Consider the following 14,710-nt stretch of genomic DNA (forward strand, 5'->3'; position numbering starts at 1 on the left):
TAAGGCTTAAATGTATATAGCTTTATCAAAATATTAATTCTGTTTTCAAATGCTTCATGAGTGTGTGGATTTCTTAAGTTTGATTTCCGATAGTTTCTGGATACCAGTAATGTTTTAAAACCTGAGACAAATTGTTTTCATGTTGAAATCCCATATTTTGATGCATGATTTCCAAATGCTTATAACGGAACAGCATTTATTAAAACAGGATGGTGGCATTCTTATTAAAGGTAAAGGCAAAAAGGTTTTTATCTCACTAGCATTTTTTGTCTCAGTGTGCTGTTTTTTAGAATTCACTAGGATTGACTTATTTTTCTTTGTACTGTGTTTGTCAATTAAATAAGTCAGGCTGATGGATTTGAAAAATGTAAATGGCCATAGTTCATTTTCTAAGCAGTGTAACCTTTTATATCACATAGCATATATGTTATGTAGCATGAGGAAATAAACACTATTAACAGTGGTTTCTGTAACTGCCAGCGGATGGAAGCAGAGATAGTGTCTGATTATATTCTCTCTTTGATTCCATAATTTTATAAAAGTTTTATAAAGTTTCAGTGTTCATGACATAGAATGAATGAGAGATGCATTTGCAGTTGCAAAATAATTTAATATTTGTGTATTATCATATAGATTATATCAGCGATTTTAAAACGATGCCTCAAAAATTGTTAAAACATGCAGTACCTGCCTGTTTAGTCAGGGGCACTGATCTCTTTATGCATTAGATTGTCAAATTAAGAAAGGACAACAATCAACACAACAATAGCTGTCTGGTGTGAATGAATCAAAATTATACCTAATTTTTTGTCAGTTCGGCAAAACATTTTTTTTTGTGCCGCAGAATTTTAGTAGTTTATCTGTGCCATGAAATGAAAAAGATTGAAAACCGCTGGATTATATAAATGATATTTCATATTACAATGATTATTAGTTCACTTCTTTATGGTTTTATACCCTAAGAGATTTTAATTCTTTGTTCATTATTATTATTTTTTTTCATGTCACAGACAGGATCACGAGACCACTCAAATCTCTCGATTCTTTCAAGAGCTGCTCTTCCTGCTGACACGATTGGTGTTGGGGATTTTTTGCCACTGAAAGCTGAACTTGATACAACTTACACTTTCTTAAAGGAGACATGTATAAATTCTGCGGCCCTGACATCATCTCACTCCTCTCCAGTAACTGTGTCTGCTAATGCCAAAAGACCAACTCAGATTGGATTATGACTTTATGAAATAAAAAAAAAAATGCAGGAATAGTTAACAGAACAATTAAAATTGTTTAAAGGGGGGTTTTCTTATCAGTTGAACCTTGTTTCAACACACGTGGCACTAGGTTTTTAAGAATTGTGTGATATCTTGATGTGTACAGGTATCTATGTCTCCTTCAATAATGAAATAACCAACTTTTTTCCCCTCTAAGTTTTATTTATTATCACAGTTGCTCATTTTTATGTAACATATTTTTAAATGTTAAGGAATGACACATTTTGGGTAATTTCCTTCAGACTTAAAAAGAAATCAATAAGCCATTTTAGTCTCTATCTATCAAAGTTGTTTCATACTTGTCTATTTTAAAGCAGGACTGCAATACTTTAATAGGATTGAGAGAGCTATTTGAAATGTATGCCAATGATTCCTGTCATTTCATGGCAGCCCTGCCATGGTTCACTGAGCCCCCTCTTCTCTCTTGTCAGCTCAACTGAAGACAAGCATTTAGTTGCAAACTTTAAGCAGGTTGTGCAAAACAGAAATGATGTGACTGCTTTTCCTCCTGCACAATAATGTCACTCCTGGTCAATGTGAGAAGGTCAGGTTGCTCCTTGTAAAGCTACATGATACCACTTGCCCATTTGAACAAGTTAACTGCTATATCTGGTCCCTGCAGGCTTTGAAAACTCATCTTTTTCTCAACTCTGCATTTGATAAGAACGTGGAGCAATTGTGCTGGGAAGATTTTTGTGGTATGTTTAGGTATGTTTTAAGGACAGTTCCCATACCAGTATAGCAGGTAATATACTTAGTATAAGCTGAAAAACTTCAAGGTAATGGCTGTTTTGACCTTCAAAATAGCATCCTTTTTTGTTTTTGTTGTTGGTAGGACCCAAGAGTGACGCCCATCTTTGATGCTGACAGAATTTAAAACAAGGCCATTGCCCTGCATTTTCTGCCTTGTAGCACACAAAAGTAAAATCGTATGTCAGGCCGGGATGTCGGGGAGCTGACAAGATGCCCCAGTGACATTTCAGCTAGAAAGAGCAAGTGTCTTGCAACCAAGTGGTCAAATATCAAATAATAGGTCAAGCAGGAAGGAGCTGAGTTCTAACCACAAAGAGGTTTCTGGTAACCTACTTGACAAGCTTTTGGGCGCTTTGTGGCTTGACAAAGTGATGTTCTGTTGGGTAACGCTAGACAGACTGTTCTTTATCGCCTTCAGAAGATCAGACATTGACATTGATTAAACTCTTTAACCCTTAAAGGTTAAATCCTAGCAGTTTACATCATGGTAAGTGAGGAACAAAAGAATATTTGTAATATGTATTTGTTTTTTGTATTAATCATTCAACTCCCATATTGACTTCTGATATGAACTATAGTTTTTGACAAGGAGTTTTGATACAAAATCCATATTTTATATTATTTTTCATTATGGAGTTTGTTATTATAGATGCATTAAAAAATAATAGTATGTATTATGTAATCTATATTGTCTTAAATTTCCAGTGACATTTGATTCAAATATACTTAACTTCTGAAATTTTTTAAAATTGGTCTTGGTAAATAAAATTTGTATACTTACTGTTTATGTTGTTAGCCAAATCAGCCAGGTGACATATGCCAGCTGAGGTGACACGCACCCTCGCTGTCGCACAGCAGCACGATGCTGCTTCCTGTTGTACTGAGCCCGTGTACTTACTCAGCACTGTAGAAATCCTTAGAAAGCTGTTTATATGGGCTGAAATGACATCTTTAACCAAATTTCTCTTAAATTCTTTCATTGAAATTTTGTTCTTGAAATTGAGTATTACAGAATATGCCCTGTGTAATGAAACATGCATGAAATTCAACTTGCAAATTTATTGTAATACAGAAAATGCTATTGTTTTGATATAGATCATAGCATAATTTCTGCACAATTTAAAACACTTTGTTTTTTGCCAGTTCATACAATGATTGATATTGTCTATGTAGAAATTGATACACAGCTTTTTAGTTTATGTAACATCATTTAGCTTTCAATTCTTACATTATAAAGTGTTATCCTATATTACTTATATGTCTTTGTGTATGTGTTTGTGTGTGTGTGTATGTGTGTGTGTGTGTGTGTGTGTGTGTGTGTGTGTTATATCTATTTCCAGATCCCACTAATTTGAGAGTAATGAGAACTTTTGTAAACTTTACCTTGGACACACTTTGGTCTTCTTGTCTTAATTTTACAATCTGTTAATGGGATAACACCAAAAATAAACATTTTATGTCTCTTCATATGTGTGGGTATTTGATTTTCCAGATACATTTTATATAGTAAATTCTGAACTATAAATTTGAAAAGATTATTAAGTCAAATCAAAGCATGTCACATTTATAACCAGCTAGATGTTAAAGGCCATAGAGACAGAAGGATGAGTTTTCTGAGCGATCATTAGTATTCATTACCCAACATAGTAATTTTTATACCCTATGCTTCCCCCCCACAAGTCAGACCCAGCAGGAGGAGAGGATTTAATAACATATCCTATGGAGATCTGAGAAACTGTTACTGCTTCTGAGCACCTTAGTGACCAATTGCTGCATATTTGAGATCTGTGTTGTGTTGGCCAGGACAATTGCTCTATCAGTTTCTTTGCCTCCTTAAGAATGATGTAAAAAATAGACATTTCTCAGGAGAATGACTTCAAATACTTTTATAGCAGAAAGGAAGTTTTACTTTATACCTTAATATGTGGATTTTCCTACTAAACTTCTGTGATCTAGAAAAATACCTGTATCATCCATCACTATCAAAGGTATTATTAAAGTTACTATTTTGATACCTAAGTCACACTTATTTATTGAGGATTTTTATTATTTTTAATATAAACAGTTTGCAATGACATAATAAATACAAAGAGGTGTAGGAAATGGCAAGAATTGCCCATTCAATAATTTAATGACATAGATAAATAACCTTTTAAATAATAGAAGAATGATAACTTTAATTTTCCAAATGTCTGACTTATTAAACTTAGCAACAGTGTTTTTAGCATTTATAATATATTGTACTTAATGAGATCATTATAATTTTCCTATTACTGTATTTACCTGTTATATCTGTTCATTCTATAGAACATATGAACAATGATTAATTGTTCCTAGCTTACTTTGTATAGTTTATCAACAAGTTTTCTAATATAAAGGTCAAAAGTAAATAGTATTTATTGAGCCAACTATTCTATGTCAACCATTATAACAAAACTCTAATGTCCTCACAGTAAACCTCTGGAGTAGGTATTTGCATAAATAACTGAGCAGCTAAAATGCTAAGAATTTGACTACCTAAGATCACATAGAACTTAGTAATTGGCAAACCCAGAGCTGTCATTCCAAAGCCCACACAATTTCCACTTTGCTAGGCCTGTTTTCCAGTAATAAACAGCACATTTAAAGAGGAGAAAGACTAGGAATTATTTTGGGAAGTATGTTTTGGCTTGAAATTTAGATCACATATCCAAATTTAGACAAAATATGATAGAATACATTCATTCATCCTTATGACTAGGGATGGGAAGAACAGTGAGGTTTGTACTCGTCTTTCAAAGGAACTAACACCCTTTGTTATGTTGCCCAGTGTCTCTGGCGTGTGCTGAGAGATGTACATGCTCTCGACTGAAAGATACTGATGGTAGGCCGGCCTGAACAAGCTATACCTGCCCAATGGACAGCAGTGAGATATGCCAAGTACAGCTGATCAAGAAAGCAGTAACTTTTGTAACTCCTAGGATGGAGATGGGGATTTAAAAATAAAAACTTATTTTTTGGACTAGTGTGGTAGACTGAGTCATGAACCCAAAATGTCCACATCCTAATCCCTGCCACCTGTGAATGTTACCTTACATGGCAAGAGGGACTTTACAGATATGATTAGGGATTTTGAGATGGGGAAATTAATAATCTGGGTGGGCCCTAAATGCAGTCACAAATGCGCTCAGGAGAAGGCAGGCAGAAGGTGACTTGACTGCAGAGGAGGAGGCACTGTGATGACGGCAGCAGAGAGTGGAGCCTGCGCTTTGAGGAAGGGGGAAGGGGCCACAGCTGTGGAATGCAGGTGCTGCTGGGAGCTAAAGAGGCCAGGAGACAGTCTTCATCGGAGTTCCAGGACGGTAAGAGAATATATTTGTTCAAGCCACAAGATGTGGTAATTTGTTATAGAGGCCACGGGAAACTAATACTGTACAGCCAATACATTTTTAGTGTTTTTTAAAATTAATACATTTCATCTTTCATTATTTTCAAACAGAAACATCATTCCTTCTTTTAAATTATCCTGGACAATTGCCTTCATCACTTGAATTTCCAAATATTTTTTAGGTTTCCATTTTATATTCTTGGCTTCTGAATATAGTAATAAGTGATTATCTATATTGGGACATGTAGTCATTCTCTATTGCCATTATTTTTATGCAATTTATATATTAGTGTTTTGATAATTTTTTATTTAACCTGTGATTTCAATATGTATTTTAATTTCTATAGATTGAAAAAGGTATTATACTTTAAATGTATTCCATTTATCTTTAAGATTGACTTTAAATGATTGTTTTTATTTGATTCTACTTTTGTTTTGTTTTTTTTACTTTTTTTTTTTAAGTGGGAAGAGGAGATAGACAGACTCCCACATGCTCCCTGACGGGGATCACCTGGCAACACTGGGGCCAGTGCTTGAATCAACTGAACTATCCTCAGTGCCTGAGGCTGCTGCTCAGACCAACCAAGCCACTGGCTGCGAGAGTAGAAGAGAGCGAGAAGGTGGAGAGGGAGGGGAGAGAAGCAGATGGTCACTTGTCCTGTGTGCCCTGACTGGGGATCGAACCCGGGATGTCTGCACACTGGGTAGATGCTCTATCCATGGAGTCAACTGGCCAGGGCCTTGATTCCACTTTTGTTAGCAAAGTTTTTTTTTTTTAAGATTTTAATCAATTTACATTTTTAGAGAGAGAGAAAGAAGGAGGGCAGAAACAGGAAGCATCAACTCCCATATGTGCCTTGACCAGACAAGCCCAGAGTTACAAACTGGTGACCTCAGGGTTCCAGATTGACACTTTATCCACTGTGCCCCACAGGTCAGGCCCAATGAGAGTCATTTTTAACAGAAATGACTGTGTTTAATATAATTAAACCTAAAATATTGAAGATTTAAACCTATAGTGTTAAATATTTCAAGTACAACAAAAATAAAACAAAAAACTCTGGTTTCCTATAAAGAAAATGGTTAAGTGAGTCATAAATGTGTATGTTTACATATCGGTCGAAGAGCTCTGTCTTTTCTCTTGGACCTCGGCAATTTTATTAAGAGGCTCTTCCCTGGCTGTCGAATGGGTTGACTGGCATACAGAGAGGTCAGATGTCCTGGGAGTTCATACTGTGGGTGCTTACATATTTGCTCTGACCACTCCCTCCATATCCTTATTTTGTTTGATAGCTTTAAACAGGTTTGACTCTAAAGGTCTCCCAAACTGTGGTTCAATGCAAATTAAATTTCCGTTGTTACCTCAGAGGGAAATGTTTTTCTTAATCTTTGCTGTAGTGAGACCTAGTTCGTATTGCATTAGATGTTGTCAAGTATCTGGATACAGTTTGGGAAAGAGATAAATCAAAACAGAGTTTTGCTCTTTCCTCTAAGTCTTGTGGTGGATTTGCTAGGTGCTTAGACACATGTTTTCAAAGCACCGACCTTGCTGCTAGTCATGTAGCAGAAGCCGCACACAGGTCTGGAAAACTACTCGGTTAATGTTATCTGAAGACAGGGTTTTTGTTTGTTTGTTTGTTTTGTTTTGTTTTGTTTTACCGTTTAATTGAGTCATGCTTCATTGTCTTTTGTTGCATGTTAATGCTAGTGTGATGCTGATTGTTGACAGGCTCCTCCCAGGGAAGCGGCTCCAGAAATGTGGTGCTGCTGCAGGAAACTCCATGAAATAGAGTCTTACTCTGCTCTGAAGGAGATACAGCTGACAGTTTAAGAGCCATCAGATATTCATAAATATTCACTGATGACAAGAAGAAAATGGGAGCTACCCATCCTCAATTGATCCCTTCTATGATTTGAGGTACCTGTGTAAGGGGAGAGTCTTAAATGCAATCTACATTGCATGGAACTGTACTGAATGCTTAGTAAAAAGCACCATACAAGAAATAAACATAGGCTGTATAATGCGGCATCTGATGTTTGCTCCTTCCAACAATAGCAAAACATATTTTTCTGTACTTTTTCTAAGATTACTTCTGGTCTGAGAGTAAGAGGCTTCCTCAGTAAACCTGCCTGGAAGGCTCTGGAACACGGACACTCCCTGCAGTTCATTTGGGATCTGAGATTTAAAGGCAACAGTTCGTTTTTGGTGATGGTGATGGATAGCTGACTGTAGAACTCTATAGTTATAGAAGCACCGAAAGTAAATATACTTGTTTTCCTCTGGGCTGAGGAAAAGGATTCTAAACACGGACTGTAGAAAGATTCCTGTGTAGCCGAGTTCACACTCAGTTACAATTAAAATCATGCTTTCAGATAATAGTAGCGATGTTCTTGCAGAAGTGTGCCCAGGCCCAGGATGCCTTGAAGGACGTCACTGGGCTGTGAGCAGCCCATCTTCACAGGGCACGCCCTACTTCAGAGTCTGTCACTCTGCACAACTCGCAGGGCTGCGCATAAAGTCCTGGCGCATGGATGTCATCATCAGTTTCAAAGTCATTTGTCATCTCTAGGGCTTCTTGTTCTCTTTAATCTGTAGAGAGGCAAAATCCATGAGAGAAACTCCTGAGCAAGTCCAACACAGTGTTCCCTGAATATCAAGTTAATCAGAGTAGTAGCCCTGTGTCACTTTATAATTAAATATCTTTCCCAATTGACAATTACCTTTTACTAGATTTATCTACTTTGTAACAATTCAAGTGTGTTCAGATGGAAACACATGTGTGTGTGTATATATATATATATATTTTTTTTTTTTTTTAAATTACAACTTCATTGAGATATAATTCACATATCATACAATTAATTCATAGTTGTTAGTGTATTCCAAGGATGTACAGCCATCACCACATTCTAATTCCATAACATTTCCATTACCCTAGAGAAACCCCATACCCATTGGCAGGAACTCTCCATTCCTCAATCTCCCAGCTCCTGGCAACCACAGGCTGCTTCCTGTCTCTATGGGTTTACCTATTCTGGATATTTAATACAAATAGGATCATATATATTTCCCTTTTTTTACATTTAGCATGATGTTTTCAAGTTTTATTCATATTGTAGCATATATCATTACTTCATTTCTTTCTTTTTTTCTTTTTTTTTTTGTATTTTTCTGAAGTTGGAAATGGGGAGGCAGTCAGAATCCCGCATGCGCTCAACAGGGATCCACCCGGCACGCCCACCAGGGGGCGATGCTCTGCCCATCTGGGGCGTCACTCTGTTGCAACCAGAGCCATTCTAGCACCTGAGGCAGAGGCCACAGAGCCATCCTCAGCGCCCGGGCCAACTTTGCTCCAATGGAGCCTTGGCTGCAGGAGGTGAAGAGAGAGACAGAGAGGAAGGAGAGGGGGAGGGGTGGAGAAGCAGATGGGCGCTTCTCCTGTGTGCCCTGGCCAGGAATCGAACCTGGGACTCCTGCATACCAGGCCAATGCTCTACCACTCAGCCAAACGGCCAGGGCCACTTCATTTCTTTTTATGTGGAATAATATTCCTTGTATGAATATGCCACATTTTCTTTATTCATGAGTTGACTGACGTTTGGTTTGTTTCTCCTTTCGGTTTGTGATGAAGAATACTGCTACAAACATTCTTTGTCAAGTTTCTTTGTGAGCATATGTTTCCATTTCTCATGTATAAATATATACCTAGAAGTGCAATTGCTGGGTCATATGGAATTCCAAGTTTAAGTTTTGAAGATTTTTCAAACTTTTTCAAAGCGACTACCATTTTACACTGCCACCAGCAATGTGGGAGGTTTTCATTTTCTCCACGTCTTGTCAGCACTTGTTAGTGTTCATCTTTTTTATAATGATTTGCATTTTAGTAATGACTAATGGTGTTGAGCATCTTTGCATATGCTTCTTGGAAATTTGTATATCTTCTTTGGAGAAATGTCTATTTAATTGCCTGTTTTTAAATGGTCTATTTATCTTTCTATTATCGAGTTGTGAGATTTCTTTATATATTCTGGATATGTCATATATATATTTGTTTTTTCTCCCATTCTGCATGTTGTCTTTTCACCTATTTAAAAGTATCCTTTGAAGAACAAAAGTATAATTTTGGTTAAGTTTAATTTACATATTTTTTGGTCACTTTTTTGGTGTCATATCTAAGAAACCATTGCTTAACTCAAGTTCTCAAAGATCGACTCTGTGTTTTCCACATGCTGGGCCAGTGCTCTACCACTGAGCCGACCAGCCAGGGCCCAGAACCAGTTCTTAAGCTGGACTCAAGTCAGGGTTTTTGAGCTCCCCTAGTCCCTGTGGTGTCCTTAGCCTGTGGTTCAGGCTGGGGGTGGGTACCACAGCTGCTCTCAGAGCCCGCAGCACCTGGGTTCTGCTCCTGAGGCTGTCCCCCAAATGGAAGGCTTCTGGTCCCCCTGTGTGTGCCCATGTTTTCCAATCTGAATTTTCTCTCACTTAGGGACTTGCCAAATCTATTTTCTTTAAAAAAAAGTGTTTACTCATGGCCTCACACCTTCTTCAAAGATCTTTTCTCAATCCTTCCCAAATTATAGAAGACCCATGGCATTTGTCCAAGCTTCATCATTCTACTTGGGTAGGTATTGGTATTCTGTAATAACATCATGGCTGATATCTTCCATGTTTCTCATATAGGTCTTTTTTTTCTTTTGGCATGCGCAAGAGAGAAAAAGGGACAGACAGGAAAGGAGAGAGTTGAGAAGCAACTCATAGCTGTGGCACCTTAGTTGTTCATTGATTGCTTTCTCATATGTGCCTTGACTGGGGGGGGGGGTCCACATGAGATAGTCAAGCCAGCGACCTTGGCTCAAGCCAGTGATCTTGGGCTTCAAGCCATCAACCTTTGGGCTCAAGGCAATAACCATGAGGTCATGTCTATCTCACACTCAAGCCAGTGACCCTACACTCAAGCTGGATGAACTCATGCTCAAGATGGCAACCTCAAGGTTTCAAACCTGGGTCCTTAGCATCCCAGGTTGATGCTCTATCCACTGCACCACTGCCTGGTCAGGCTAACATAGGGTTTTTTAATTTTATAATTAGATCAAAGCATTTGATACAGTCTGAACTGTGACCCCTTAAAATTCATATGTTAAAGCTCCAGCCCTCAGTGTGATGGCATTTGGACACTGGGCTTTCTGGAGGAACTGGGGTTCAATGATGTCATGCAGGTGGAGCTGTCTTATTGGGGTAAGTAGCTTTACAAGAAGAAGAAGGAGAGAGGGAGAGAGGTTGTTCTCTCTCCACCCTGTAAGGACATGGTGAGAGGGTGGTCCTCTGCAAGCCAGGAAGAGGGCCCTCAGTGGGAAAGGAATTAACTGGCACTTTGGGGCTTTCCAGCCTCCAGAATAGCAAGAAAGAAGTATTGCTTTAAGCTACCCAGTCGATAGTATTATGTTATAGCAGCCCGAGCTGACTAAGATAGCATCCTAACTTCCAGTGAAAGTGTCCTGATTTGTGTGTGATGTAGATGACAAATAGGTAGAAAGATCTGCCTGGAGTAGACAAGAAGATTTTAAAGCTGTAGCTACCTAAACAATGTTCTTTGTGGATAGAAATACCCAGCTCATTTTAAAATAGGCCAGAAAACCCGGGAGATTCTTACTACATCAGAAACAATGTCTTACCTTTTCTTCTCCATTCTCCCGCCTTGCCGACCCCCTTTCCTGCCTCTGTCTGTCTCTTTTCCATATACTCTCAGCATGACTTCCTAAAGTTACAGATGAAATGGTTGGGGTTATTTGAAAAAGTGTCTGAAGTTGTCCTACCAGCCAAAGGAATTGTACTATAAAGTAGAATAATTTGAAAGGGAGGAGTTTTGTCTTTTTCATGCACAATAAAAAGCTTTCAATTCTTTTAATAACTGAAAAGGCTTATACTTCTGTTAGCGTCTAAGAACTTCTGATAAAGTTCATATTGTAGTTGTAGTTTATTTCATGAACTGGGAGAATGCAAACTTCTTTTGCGAAGCTTTAGTCTCTTGGTCACATTTCCTCTTTTGGGGGGCAAACCAGTGCTCCTATGTGAGTAATGCAAATTCAGGTGTGAACGTGTGTTGTTTAATATAAAGAAGAGATTATAGCACAGACTTCACTAACCTTTATGCACTTCTGAGGACTTCTCATCAGTCAGCAGTAACTGAGCTGGTCTCATGTTTATGGCCCAGTCCTGGCATGAGAATTTAGAACCGAATCTACCCAGCAGCTGTGTGACCTTCTGCATGTTATTTAACCTCACTAACTTCAGATTCCTCTCAGGGAAAAAGGAGATAATACACCTTTTTTGGCTGAGTTCCTGTGAGCATTGTGTGAGAGAATTTGAGCACACAGCCAAATGGCACAGAATAGCCACTGTCTTCCATAGGGGTAATTTGATTATGGATCACCAAATCCCACTCGAAATTATTGGACAGAGAGCGAGAGCACTCAGGGAGTCACGGGCTAGCGGCGCCGAGGGGCCTGCAGGGGAGCCGAGTCCTCCCCACGCCACGCCACCACCTTCTGTTTCGAGGCTGCCTGTTTGCCCATCAGCCTCGCTCTCTGTGCCGCTGCTTTCTGTCCCCTCCCTCTGCTGACTGGCGCCCTCAGCTCTGTTCCATGTGGCACCAGCACGGCCACCATAGCTCTGGTTCACATAATTTTTCAGCTTAAGAACCTGAAAGAGCTTAGCTCGAAACTCTTTGAGGTCCACCCACCTGCAGTCACCTGTGTCCGGAGAGGGCGGGTCCAGTGGGCTGCTGCCGGCTCCGCAGAGGCAATGGGAGGAGACTGAGGGGGACGGCAGAGTCTAAAGGAGAGGTGTGGGGTGAGGGGGAAATAATGGGCGCCTCCAGAAAAGTCACTCAAGAAACATTAACTCCCATTCTCTCTTGAAGGTCACCCCCTACCCATAAATCCCCACCTAATTATGTCAGTTTTTTTCCTTGACTTCTTGTGCAGCACTTAACTATAGACTTGTTCCTGCTTCTTGAGGCCTCTTTACCAGCTTCCACATAAATACATGATCCTGGTTATCCCCCTGCTTCTTTGATAAATTCCTCTTCTTTTTACTCCTTTTTCTTTCCCCTTAAATAATGAATGTGATCTGAGGCTGAACTGCGGGGTATCTCTTTCCCCCAGTTCTCTGTTCTTTGGCAAACTCAGCCACGGAGTACGTGGAACACATCACTTGCCAAATAAACGTTCATTTTCATTTCTTTTGCTTCTTATATCTTTAATTTCCAAGTAATAGCTGGTTTTTCTTTCTTAAAAAATGATATTCTTACTTATAGTTAATTTCAAGACTTTTTATTTTGAGAGAGAGAGAGAGGAAGGGAGTGAGAGACAGAGACAGAGAGAGAGTAGCATCAACTTAGTGTTCCACTTAGTTGTATCATTGATTTCTTCTCATATGTGCCCTGACTGGAGCACGAACCAGCGACCTCGGAGATGGAGTCAGCACCCCCAAGATCCAGCAAGTGCCCTTGATTTTAAGCTGGCAGCCCCAGGATCAAGCCAGTGTCCCGGGATCGAGCCGGAACCCTGGGATCAAACCAGTGACTCCAGGATCAAACCGGCGACCTTGGTGCTCCAGGGCGACCCTCTATCCACTGCACCACCAACCAGGGCATATTTTCTGGACTCTTAATGTTTTGAGACCTGTAATATACAATACCTCCTACATTTTATATAGTTTGTTACAGATTTTGTGGTTAGTGTGCATGTGTGTGTTTGAGCGTGTGTGTGTGTGTGAGAGAGAGTTTCTGAAGTTTACAGACTCTCTAGGAAAGCAGCTAGTAGGTACTTAGCACCTTTTTAAGAGATCCTCAGTTCTGCTCCCAAAGTCCCACAGGCAATTGTTCCTGGATAAACAGTTGTGTTGAATACTGTTTGGGAAATCTCTTTGACTGATGACGGATAATTGTGTAAAGAAAGACTCACAATCATCTGCTCATTGAGATGGATGTGATTGACTGAGATGAGAACAGTCTATAATAATCACTTCATTTGTGTTCATTTACCCCAAGGTAGAGAAATGAGAATTAAAATGTGTTTGTGCACGTATTGGCCTTTGGAAACTAAACACTACTGTGTTAACTTTACCTCCCAACTGCAAGATAAGGAAGAGATTCGCAAATCCTGATCATGCAGAAACGTTAATCACGAATCACGAGATCTCTGATCATCATATTCTAATCCAGGGGTCGGGAACCTTTTTGGCTGAGAGAACCATGAATGCCACATATTTTAAAATGTAATTCCGTACATTTTAAAATGTACAATGAGGCATACAATGACCCATGTACCTTATGCATTATCCAATAAAAATTTGGTGTTGTCTCAGAGGACAGCTGTGATTGGCTCCAGCCACCCGCAACCATGAGCATGAGCGGTAGGAAATGAGTGGATTGTAATACATGAGAATGTTTTATATTTTTAATGTTATTATTTTTTTTTATTAAATATTTGTCTGTGAGCCAGATGCAGCCATCAAAAGAGCCACATCTGGCTCACGAGCCATAGGTTCCTGACCCCTGCTCTAATCTGTCCTCCTAAAGGAAGAACAGGTAAGGATTATTCTTCCTGATGATGGGAGGAGATCTGAAGTAGGGAGACCAGAAGCTCTGCTCATAAACCATCTTCCCATCCAGAAGCACTGCAGGGGTACAGGCACCCTTCCCCGTCTGCTGCAGAGCAGAGACCAGGGAAACCTGTAGTCCTCAGTGTCAGAAGAGACTGCAGTGTAAGCTCACATCAAGCAAAACAAGCATGGCTTTGAAGTAATAGAGCCCAGGCTGACAGCAAGATAAGGAGGAAGGTAACACCCGTGAAGCCATGAACCTGGGACAAATATGAGGTAGCACAGATAATTTGGAGGCCTAAAGCCTATTATGGTCATAGAAAATACAGGCACCCAGGAAAAGCGTACCACAATGGGACGGACGGACTCAGCTTCATGCCTGTCTAACTAGAGAGGATCCTTGAAATGATAATGGCATTGTGTCAGTTCTGTGCCACTGTGGGTAGTATGCCACTAAGTGCTAACATTTTGGAAAGCATTTGGCCAAACAGAGCATAAGCCTTCAATAAGTTCATTACCTTTGATCCAACTTCTAGGAATCTTTTCTAGAGACATAACCATAGCTGCACGCTAAAATTTTTCTGTGTGATGTGCATTTGTAAAAGCAAAAAAGGGATTGTTAAATAAATTTTGTATTCATATAACAGTCTATTATGCACTATTGAAAATCACATTTCATAGAATACTGACATTGTAAAGTTCTCATGATTTGAT

General features: G+C 39.3%; 1 protein-coding gene and 1 pseudogene across 1 annotated transcript in view; one reads left to right on the forward strand and one right to left on the reverse strand.

Moving 5' to 3' along the window:
* CCDC171 (coiled-coil domain containing 171) overlaps positions 1-3,458 on the forward strand; it is a 395,587-nt gene extending 392,129 nt beyond the window's left edge. The window contains exon 26 of the mRNA XM_066368208.1: positions 1,011-3,458. Within this exon, the coding sequence (XP_066224305.1) occupies positions 1,011-1,232 (222 nt within the window). The 3' untranslated portion in view covers positions 1,233-3,458. The remainder of the gene's footprint in view (positions 1-1,010) is intronic.
* A 10,446-nt stretch (positions 3,459-13,904) lies between these two features.
* LOC136396006 (U8 small nucleolar RNA) lies at positions 13,905-14,005 on the reverse strand (annotated as a pseudogene).
* Between the last annotated feature and the right edge of the window lie 705 nt (positions 14,006-14,710).

The sequence above is a fragment of the Saccopteryx leptura genome, chromosome 2 (genome assembly GCF_036850995.1).
Source record: "Saccopteryx leptura isolate mSacLep1 chromosome 2, mSacLep1_pri_phased_curated, whole genome shotgun sequence".
In the NCBI taxonomy this organism is placed as follows: domain Eukaryota; kingdom Metazoa; phylum Chordata; class Mammalia; order Chiroptera; family Emballonuridae; genus Saccopteryx; species Saccopteryx leptura.